The following is an 11,688-nucleotide window of genomic DNA, read 5'->3' as shown; positions in this document are numbered from 1 at the left end:
TAGTATTAAAAAGCTGTTTGCGTTCAGATTTTCAATATCGTAGACAACTTTATTGTTTGCAAAGGTATATTTAGTAGTGTTTGAACAGCGCAGAACGAAGGATTGTTTGTTCGTCAGAAAATTGTTATTTTGCATAAGTTCATATGAATTTTAATTTTATGTTGTTTCAACCATTTAAAAGTACAGTATGAAATAGAGACAGTTAGCTTTAAAGTTATTATAACTAGCTTTTTTATTAATGCTTTCATATTTTTACATTGATAAGCAATTAGAACAATAAAAAAGGCTAAAATTTGTTTAATTCTTTACTAGGAATAAAATACTTTATTTCTGACTTTAAACCAGTTTATAGCGTTTTCGGCATTATTTAACACTTTTGTAAAATATAACTTTTTAAGCACAAATTTGAAGTTTAAAGTTTTTTCTATAGTTAATCATCTTTATAATTGCAACTTTCATTTTAAGCTTGTTTTTTTTTTTGGATAACTTTAAGAGTATTTAAATATACTTTTGTTTTAAATTTTTAATATCCTACTAGCAATAACTTTTAAATTTATTTACATGTTTAAGATATTTTATGTTATTTTAAAACAAGCAATGGCATAATGGTTTGTCAAAAAGACGTAGCGCATTTTGTAAGAATTTTCGTTTTGACAACTTTGTGCCTACTCACAGTGAAATCATCGTTTACCGCAGAGGAGCAGCCAATAAGCATCACGAACGCCATCAGTTAGTTCATAAAGAATATTACTCATAACAGCCGTTTTTGTGCCTTGGTTCTCAGCTTACAAGTGCCACTTAATTAGATTTTTGAAAAACAGCTGATCCCTTTTGTTGAAAATAAATTTGAAAACTGTCTGAAATCACTCATAGCTTCCGTTTAAGTTTTCATTATATAAAAGCATTTCTTATAAATTATTTAAAGTATATTAGTCTCAACATACATTTTGTATTAATTTTTTCTATTTGATAAGATTTGATAAGTTCAAAAATATAATCTAAAGAAAAAAAGTTGTTTTCGATTTACACCACTTAAAAAAAAATATTTTTAACTAAGCAAAATAACTAATTAATTGAACATCAATCACAGTATAGAAATATTGTCTTAAAAAAATCATGAGACTTAATGAAAACTAAAAACAAGAAATAATAATAAAAAACACTATAAATTAAATTAAAGCTAATAATCGTCATAAGTTAATTTACTTTTTTGTATGTAAAGTGTAAATATTTAAGTATATTTTTTTTTAGATTTACTACGTTTTGATTTTTTTTTAATTTATTAAACTCAGAGAAGTATTTTAAATTTTAGTGTAAACACGTTTATAATCTATACACTGCAGCTTTAAGTTTTATAAAAAAAATAACGTGTTTAGACTAAAATGACTTAGCTAAGATTGTGTAAGTTTGATAAACACTCCTTTCTTTTTTGTTAGTCTTATAACTTAAGTATTGAATCAGTTTTTTTTTAAGTATATAAACAATTTAATGGTCTGTTTAACTTAAGTAAAAAAATTTAAATACAATGTATAAGTCAAATGATAATAAAAAACAAACAATTCAGTAGAAATATTAATGTGGTATAAAATAAAGTGTTAAGGATAATTCACACAAGTACAACACGCTTTCTCATTTATGCGAGCAAAGCAATAACTTAATGCCTAATCATAGAGCGATCCCGTTTATACCAGTCATCGAAAGTTTATAGTTAACATTTATTTTTTGTTACGTATAAATAAGATATCGCTTTTTAGTATTTCTTATTATCTTACATAACTTAATTAAACAGCATCAGAAGAATTCTCAGTATTTACTGGAACAAGCTCGAGTAGCCCAAAGTCTCATGAGCTACATGATTTACATGGCTTAAAGAAAATCAACAAATACTTTTTTGTATTTTCACGGTAAATCACATGATACATTATAGTCATAAACATATACATTTTTTGACAGCTTTGTTTTAAATGTTTATTCTATTCTCGTAACTAAACTGCTTATATAAACAAAGTTTTTAAACAAAAGTTTATACTCACCTGATGTTCTTAAGTTTTGTTTAAGTCAAGTAAATATTAGAAATAAAATCTTTTGTCTTCAGCTAGTGCCATTGTGACATAGTTATCACGTTCAGACAAACATTAACTGGACTAGTTTTTTATTAAAATATCGGTTTTAAAAGTTTTTAATATAGCTTTTGAAAACTTGTTTGATTTTAAAACAAATTTGTTTTATTGTCTTTACAAGTTTGCGTTAATGTCATAATTATTTTGTATTAGTTGTCTGCTTTCTTTTCATTAAAACTGTTTTATACTACAGAAACCGAATATTCATGGTTGATTTTCCAAAGACAATTGTTGGAAAAAACAGCAAGAAAATTATTTACGAAACATATGTAAGCAAAATTATAAACGATAGTTTGTGTGCATCTTAAGTCTAAATTACTTTATACACTACTATGTACATTATTTAGTTTTATTTTATCTGAAAAACAGGAAACAAGTTAGTTTGTACATAGCGATCTTTAAAGTATAGAAAATACCTTATATTATTTGAAAACTATTTTTTCAGAAAGTGGAACTTGATATGGATCAAAAATCATTTGATACCTGTATAAATCATCACAGGAAGCTCTTAGATATAGGTGCGATTGAGGAAAAAGATTGTTATAACCATGTTACGACCATGGTTGAATACACAGATGAAAAAACAAATATACCTACTAACAAAATTTTTGTATGCTCATCTCACGGGGCTAAACCTAAAATAAAAACTTATAAGGTTTTGACCTGTAATGATATATTACAAATAAGCAAAAACGTTTGTACAAGATTTTTTTAAATATGCCTTTTTTATCCTTTTTATTAAACATATATGATACTAGGAGTAAGCAAAACTTAACAACAGTTATTTTTGGACATAAAATAAGCTAGAGCTGAATGAAAACAAACTTGAGTGAAAAAATTAAACAATTTTAAATGTTACTACTTTAATTTTTTATATTTTAAACTTTTGTTAAATTTTATGAAAAAAAATGTTACTTTAAAATAAACTAATGCTCAAAAATTTTGTGCTATCAAACAAAAATTAATTTAAATTAAGATTGCCGAAAATGGAACACTTAAAGAACAAAATGAAAAATCAATCAGCATTTTTAACGAAAGAGGAATGAAACTTTGTTCAGCTTTTCCGAGCTACAAAACTGTATCATTATCTTCTTGTGAGTAATTTTTGTATACAAACTGTAATAAATTACGATTACAATTTTTTGAAATGCAATTTTTTTCTAACAGATGGTTCTATTTATAATGGTTTTACTCACCACGTACCGGTGTCCGAAGTGTTTAAACTTGTTGCGGATGATCCTGATAGAAATCTTAAAACATATACGAAAAATCCTGCTAAGAACCACATAAAAAGTTCGCTTTGAGTATAAACAACTATTTTTAACAAATCCATAAAAGTGTTATTATAGTTTAAGTAAGCCTGTTTTAAAATACCAATAAAACTTTGGTGGTTTATAAAACTTACAATTTATAAGTACACAAATTTTATTTATTTATTAGATCCTGCGAAGTTTGTGAGAATAATTGAAGGCACGGCAGAAAGTGGAAAAGTATTAACCTTTTTTAATGAACCAGCCATAGAAACTGGTGATAATGTAAGTTCGAAAACATATAAAAAAAACTAATACATAACAAATTTTTCTAAATACACACTATGGAACTTATTAATACAAAGTCCTTAAAATTCATTTTATACATAATATTTATTATAAACTCAATTAAGAAAAATATTTTTAAATTGAAGTTAAAAAATTAAACAGAGATATATGGCTACCGTGTCACAAGTTTGCAAAAACGATGCTTACAAGGATGTCGGGGCAAGCAGCCGCTTTCAATTCGTGTTCAGCTCTTTCGTCAAAGTACGTCTTAGTTGTTCAATCGACGCAAACCCTCCTTTGTACCTTGATCAACTAGTTTCTGTGACAGGAGTAATTGCGCTGGATACAGTTGTAGAAGGAAGACAGAAAGTTGTCTTTGCTACGATGAAAAGTTCAAGGTTATAACAGTTAATTTCGTTATTGAGTAAACTCAACTTATTATTAGTTGTAAGCAGTAATTTGATAAGTTTAAGGGTGACTTTAATTTTTTCTTATTTTTCCGCGGTTGATAAGTTAAATTAATTGGTTTTAAGTTTAGTTATTTTAGATTACAGTTTGTTAAGTTAACTAATTAGCCTATTATCAATTTTTGAAAAAACTGGATATCTGATAAGAAAAAAGTTTGTATTAGTACATACAAGTCATAATTTAATTTTTATTGTGCTTACAGCTCCTTCATAAACGTATCTTCTGTGTGTATGTTCAAAGTCGAAGATATAAACAACGCACTTGAAAGTCCTCTGATGGAAGAAGTGGATGGATTTATCTATCCCATAAAAAACAATGTACACCCTAATATTTCAAGGTTGTTTTTGTTTACATAAAACTAAAACTAAATGATTATAAAACAACTTAACTTTTTTCAATACTTAGTTAAAGTTTATACTTTCTTTAAAATAGTTTTATAAATAAATTAAGATGCGACTTCAATGTGAGCAAAAGTGGAATCCGAACTTTGAATTCTAAATCAGAAGAGTTTATTAAATCTCACTACATGGCGAGAGACCGAGTCCAGTCGTGGAACTTTCAAAAACCAGGTCCACTAATGTTATCGCAAAAGTTAGTTTTTAGAACAAAATTGTTATAAGTAAAAGTTTGCTGTATGAGTTCAGTTTATAACAGAATTACTTTTTTAACAAGAGATAAATATTTACATTTTTGTTACTTTTCAAGATTGCATTATTACTATAAAGTTTTTAAAACAAGGTGCAACGCTGTCTATTAAAATTGTATTTACTTTTTTTTTCTTATGTTATGTCAAAAACGAAACTTTATTCGTCGTATTCTAAGTATTAAGTATGTTTTTGAACTAACTTTAAGATTATTATGTAATTATTTAGAATATATACAGCTAGTTTAGCAACACGAAGTTTTTACTTCATCAGTAAGCTTTTTTTTTACTTATTTGAAAGCATCTACTTTTAGACTAGCGTATATTTTACCATCTTAAGTTAAAATAGTACAGGCTAGCTACTAAACATCCTCTTTATTAAGTAATTTTGTACTTTTTTTGAACAATTACTTTCTTTTCTTTTTTTTTTTGAATTGCACTATAAAACTACGAAGTACACAAACTTTTCAAATTAAGTAGTTTTATTATTTAAATTTTCAGTTATGTTTTGAAATATTTAACTAGATTGCGGTTATCATAGCCTTAAATAATAGCTTTACCTTTAGTTATGTATTTACTTTAAATCCAATTAACTCACAAATAAGTTTATATCATGCAGCTGTACGTACATGCAAGTATATAATGTTTCTGATTTAGTATTTAAGTTTTGCTTAGTGCTCAATGCTTTAGAAATAAAGCAGATACTAACATAGTTTTAAATAAAAACAAATAGAGTTTTACAATTGTTTCTGAATATATAGTGATTAAGAAAACAGTTTTATTTACGGTTAAGAGTTAGGTTTGAAAAAAATTATTTATATTCGCAACAAAGACCACAATACCGCGATAACTTCCAGTTGAATTTCTACAGCCGTTTTCATGCTAATGTAATCTATCAAAAATTTTTGAAAACACTTTTTGTAAAGAATTCTCTGAAAAACTAGTGTCAGTTGAATAATTAAAAGTACTGTGAAAATTGTTGTTGTTGTTATTGTATATTACAACCAGCTTGTTTCGTTAGAACTTTTATTAAAAAACTATAAGCAAGTAATTTTTTAAATAAAAAAAAAGTAGAGTTAACAAACTTTAACTCTGTTTTGACAAAATTAAGATTGTTTCAAAATTATTCTAGTTATTATGAATTGTGAAATTAATGGAATTGAAATGGAGGTGTTTGCTTTTATAGGCAAAACTTAAGTAATGATAAAAATACTTATATATAAACCATTATAAAATGGTTTTATATGTTACTCAAATCAAAAAAGGCTAAGAAGCACCTTGTAACTTTATTAAAGCTTTTATTTAAACAACCAGAATAGACAAACACATATTTTAAATTTGTAATGTTAAAATACAAAAACATATCATAAAAACCTCTACGTTGAAACATTGTTGAATTATTGTTATAAGTACAAGTAAGCCTTAAAAACAGCAAACAGTCTTTTTTTAATGAATTGAACTTCACAACATTTTTCACGCTTGATTTAAGTTAAATTTATTGAAAATATTTTGCAATATTAAGTTCGTGACAAAGAAACGTCATTAGTGGCACCTAAATAGTTGATATTGAAATCGAAGTCTTATAAAAACTAATAGAGATGGTACATACTGAAAACAAGTCAATGCGAAAAAAACAAAACTTTAAAAACCCAAAGCTGATTATTTTTGATCTTTTTCTTTGGTCCAGTAAAAACATTTGTTTTACTTGTATAATATTTATACTTAAACATAAAAAACTAGTATGACTTGAATTAGGGCGACTTCAAAGCAGTTATTCATTTTTTAGATAAAAGTAAAAATACGCGCAGAGATAACATTCTTTATAAGTTAAAAAACATTTTTATAACTAAAAGCTATTATCAATTTAATTAACAGACACCCAAATTGTTTAATTTTTATCGGCAGCTTTACGCAAACGATTACTGATAATTATTTAGTAACTTTAAAAAACTTATTAAGTACATCCATAACTTATTTACTCTATGCTTAACAAATACAAACTTTCTTTTTTGAATTTATAGAGACGGCTACACAGCAATTTTGATAGAAACATTAGAAGAAACCAAGATGTCTATTTCATCAGAAAAACTTAACTACATAGTCATGTGGCTTGGAACGAAAAGTGGTAATATTATAAAAACGTTGCTTTTAACGTCAACTGACGAAAAAATTGTTCTTGAGCGAAGGAAGGTTTTTGACCGAAAAATCTGTAATGGAAACAAGTAAGATTTTATAAAAAGTCACAACAACTAGTTTGGTTTTGCCTTTGTTAGTGTTAATTTTGATTGTTCATTGTTCATAAAGTTCATTATATCTTTTTTAATAGTTTTAGAATGTTAGTAAAAATGATTTTTTTATAAATGTAAAAAAAAGTAATTACCAAACTTTTTAAGGTCTGAGGTAACATCGTTACTAGTAGACAAAGAGTCGGGAAACATTTTAGTGACTTTCAACGACTGCATCATGGCTGTTCCACTCTGTCCACACATTGGTCTTGACTGCGAGCAAGAATGTAAGACAAAAAAGGACCCGTACTGTACATGGGACGGCCATTTGTGCCAGGGAACTACTGTCCATGATATTTCAAGAGACCAGGATCTTGACAGCAGTGAAAGATTAGCAAAATGTCCTGTTGTTTCTGCTGGAAGTAAGTTAAAAAAAATTAAATTGTCATTTACTAATCCAAAGTGTTTTTTACACGGTATGCTAAATAAATACTAACTTTTACTCTACGATACAATTTCTGATTAACAGATTATAACATTTTTACAATTTCTTAGCTTTATATTAGATTAAAAAGTAAGTTTTTTTAGTTCCAAATACGAGTACAGATGAACACAGCAAGGCTTTAAAAACTAAAGCAATCAATGAGAAAAGTGAAGTTGAAATTAATCAGACAAAAGTGGCGCAAGCAGGTAACGAAGGATCAATTGCAGTGCTGACTGCTTGTATTGGTTGTTTTATCGGGATTGTACTGACCAGTTTCATATTTATATGCTGCAATCCTTGTCATGAGCTTACCAAGAAACGACAGCGACATTTATCAACTACAGTAAGTAAAAAAGTTGTGTGTTATAAGACTATACTTGCAAGTTTAAATAACTTTGTCTGAAACTTCTGAACTTGAGTTGAGGCTTTTAAGTACTAGAAACGAACTAAAATAAAAAGTGTTTAGTTACATAAAAAATATTAAATTTTCCTAACATATACTGTAAATAAAAAATAAAACTGAAAACTTATAAATTCATAGTAAAAAGACTATTGTTATTTATCTTTTTATTAGTTTCCTCGAATTATAGCAAATATCATAAAAATAAAAGCTAATATAGCAAAAAACTGTACAAAAAAAAAGCTTAAAATGTTCGACTTATGTGGCTAATATGTATAACGAAGTTCTGAAACTGTTGTTTATTGACAGTCGGGACTTGCAAAGTTTAGTGGCAGAAGTCAAGAAAGCAGCTCTTCGAAGTCGAGCTCTTTGCAAAGAATAAACTCCCTTGCTAGAAAGAAATTGACAAGCGAATCAAGCGCAAAGTAAGAAAACATATTTTTTGTTTGCTTTGAAAAGTCGACAATTTTGTAACACTGTAGATCTTACGTCATTAATACTGGAAATGCTGTCGTGTTGGATAGCAAAAAAGTACGTCATGAAAGCGGTGAAAACAAAGATCATTACAGTTCAGATCAAAATCACTTGGTAGAAGATTTTCGACCTAAATTAGAAAAACAAAAATCGAGAAACGTTAGCTAGTTTTAAGTATTGATAAAAACTGTAAATAAATATTAATTCTTTTTTTTGGAGTTTTGTGAAAATAAATTTTTTAGTTTTGATAACGAATCTATGAAGCCTGTACAAGGACGCTTCCACGGTTAAAAAACTTTGCTTTATTGTTTGTTTAACTAACAATATTTTAAATTGACTGTTTAAACATTTGCTATAGTTATTAGTTTTTATATTTTTCTTTTTTTTTTGTATTTTAATTTGGTCAAACATTTTCAAAATAAAGTTTTAAATAGAGGCGTTCTTACACCTCGCGCTATTTTTTAAGTACTTATGAAAAAAACTAAGTCTTTTATTAAAATATAATTTCATTTCGTGACACTAAAACATTTTGAATAAATAATAAATAATAAAGTGATATAAGGATAAGGGTTATCTAAAGGAAAGATTAGTGTTGTATATCAACTTCGCCTACACTTTTTACCGTTTTGCAACAATTGATGCTTCAAAAGCTTTACTAAGTATGATTAAACTTAGGTTGTAGCATTTGTGCTCAAATTTTTACTTTTAAACTCTTTTGTTTTTGTAACAAAAAAAGATGTGTTCTTTAATTTATAATTATCTTATTAGAATAAAAATATGTAAATAAACATAAAAGCTAAGTAAAAAAAAAATTGATAGTATAATTAAACTATTTGAATTTAAGGCGTGTTTAAAAGTTTGTTAAACAAAACGAATACGAACTTTTAAAACTTATATTTGAAGTTTTGCTAAAGTAAAGTTAAAACCAAAGTTTTGCTTTTTTTGAAGCTATAAATGAACAAAAACTAACTAATAAAAAAAACTACCAAATTTAATAAAAAAAAAACAATTATAGATTTCAACCTCAAGCAAAACAGATAACTTTATCAAGAGACCTAACAATATTATGCTAAATCAAACTTACATGCGGCAAAATTCAAACGGAAATGACAAACAGAACAGACAACAAAACCTTCCTCATCCGGTTCGAACCCCAATGAAACCCCCTCATTTTCAACGCTCGTTCAGCAACCAGCAACACAACAAGATGCTTCATCGGACAGTCAGCTTTGGTCCTACAATTCCACAAAAAGTTAGTAATCATCGGTTGGGACGTCAACATTCTTTCCAGGTTCCAAATAGGACTAAGATTCACGATGGAGATAACTTGAGATTTTTACCTTCATCGCCAGTGTTTGCACCAGGTAACATCAGGGGCCCGATGACTCCAACTGTAACACAAGTCAACGCTTTTGTTCCAATGACATCACCAAGCAAAAGAATGACATACAGTTTAGACAGAAGACAGACACGAAAGATGCCTGTTCAAAGTTTACAACAAGACTTTCCATTATATCAAAATTTAAACGGTAAGAGTTTTTCAGGATTTAAATAAAAATTTAGCCAAAAAACTAAACTTAAATTCTTAACAGAAATTCATCAAAGAAAAAGATACTTAAGTGAAAGTACTAAACCTTTGCAGCAAGTGAACGATTTTCAGCCTATAACTCCAATTATAAACCATTTACCAAAAAACTATCAACAAAACAACTCACATAATACTTACCAATCTGGTAGTCAATTATTGAAAAACAAAATGAGTCTTAACCTAGGTCCAGATGCGCAGCGGAGACGTGTTGTAGTTGGTATGAATCAAGGAAGCCCAGTAGGCACTCCTACCAACTATCAATTCAACAGTTCGAGCCAAATAGACAAAAGAAGTTTTGCCTATTATACGAAAAGAACTCCAGTTTCAACTCCTCTAGAAGAAGAGTCACCTTTGCTCAGTGAAGCATCAACTCTTACTATTTGCACTAAAGTTGTTAGTTTAGTTTTATTTTTTCAAAAATATGTATTTATCTTTAGTATTTATCTTTGTGAAAAATGATAGCTGTTTAAAAAAACAAATTTCTTGTAAAATTACCTGATTGCTAAACTGTTATTAATTTTTTAAATTAAATTAAATAAGACTCATGCAATTAAAAAAAGAAAATTATTTTAAGAAGTTTTAAGTCATTAAATACGTTTAATGTTCAGGAAAACCAGCCGAAGACAGCTCATTTGGAAGAACCTGCAACTTTATTAAATTCAGGTGAGACAAGAGACGTTCTTGGTTCTGTTGGGGAATCTCCATCTTCAGAAGAATTTTACAAATCTTGACAAAAACTAGACAAACTTTGAAAGATAATTTTTCCTTCGAGTCCGAACATAAAAAATAAGTTGACGTTGTAAGATTTAGAGGAGAGTAAAAATCGATGGAAAAAATAAGGAAAACAAAACAAATAAAATTTATGGGTTTTGAAAAAAATCTCTATGTTTATATTAATACGAAAAGAGATAAAGTAAACTTTTAGTTTTAGCTAGTTTTAAAACATACTATTTAGTAAATTGAGTCAGGCTTGTTCAGGGTTCTTTTTTCTATGATTTAAATTTTTTATAGTATTTTTTAGTCTCAAGATGGCTTTTAGTATTTAAAACGTCCATAAACAAGACTCTTTTATTTAACTTTTTTATAAAAAACTTTTTGAGTTTTTATTTTTTATTTTTATTGCTTGTTATAAAATTTTACTTTACTTTTTAGATGACAAGTTTTTTTTACTTGATGTTTTATAACAAATACAGTTTAGTACATATAATTTATCAATCATATTTTTTTTACACAAAACAATTTAAAACTATTTATTTTTATGATTTAAGAACGATATAAATTTGTAAAACTCGTAATTAAATTTAATAAGGTTGAAACAAAAATCGGTGTATTTCAGAAAGTATTTAAAACTCAGGACAATTTTTAAAATTAAAACTGTTTGTATCTTTTTGCAAATATAAAAGAAGATAAACATATATATCAAAGACTTATTAAGATTGTTTTATTGTTTTTTAGTTAAAGAAATAAAGTCAATTTAACGAATTTTAAAGATAAAATGTCTGCAGCTTACTAGCAGTACTGCTCACTAATTTTTATAAGTAGTAAACTAAAACAAAATGTATAACAAAAAGTTTTTGTTACAGACTATTTAAAAAGATATTTTTTAAACTACAGTTTTAAACATTTTAAACAAATAAAAAATTGTTTTGGTCTTACTATGAAGTTACTATAGTAATTACAGTATTTATTAGTTTTAATGTCATACATTTAAACTAGCCATTTTACTAATAAGATTTCTTTTAAGTATA

The 11,688-nt window shown here is 27.0% G+C and overlaps 1 protein-coding gene across 1 annotated transcript; it reads left to right on the top strand.

Moving 5' to 3' along the window:
* Positions 1-575: 575 nt before the first annotated feature.
* On the top strand, positions 576-11,139 carry LOC145834061 (uncharacterized). The gene is made up of 18 exons (XM_082941394.1): positions 576-729; positions 1,790-1,904; positions 2,314-2,389; positions 2,566-2,775; positions 3,097-3,214; positions 3,288-3,413; positions 3,561-3,655; positions 3,821-4,056; positions 4,329-4,463; positions 4,577-4,717; positions 6,791-6,991; positions 7,163-7,416; positions 7,583-7,821; positions 8,188-8,303; positions 8,361-8,511; positions 9,368-9,881; positions 9,945-10,333; positions 10,549-11,139. Exons 1-18 carry the CDS (start codon positions 606-608, stop codon positions 10,669-10,671), a joined length of 3,363 nt encoding a protein of 1,120 aa, XP_082797520.1. The 5' UTR covers positions 576-605; the 3' UTR covers positions 10,672-11,139.
* Positions 11,140-11,688: the final 549 nt, after the last annotated feature.

The sequence above is a fragment of the Thalia democratica genome, chromosome 4 (genome assembly GCF_965202585.1).
Source record: "Thalia democratica chromosome 4, ktThaDemo2.hap1.1, whole genome shotgun sequence".
NCBI lineage: Eukaryota > Metazoa > Chordata > Thaliacea > Salpida > Salpidae > Thalia > Thalia democratica.
The sequence above is the reverse complement of the archived record's forward strand: the minus strand, read 5'-3'. Positions and strand labels throughout refer to the sequence as shown.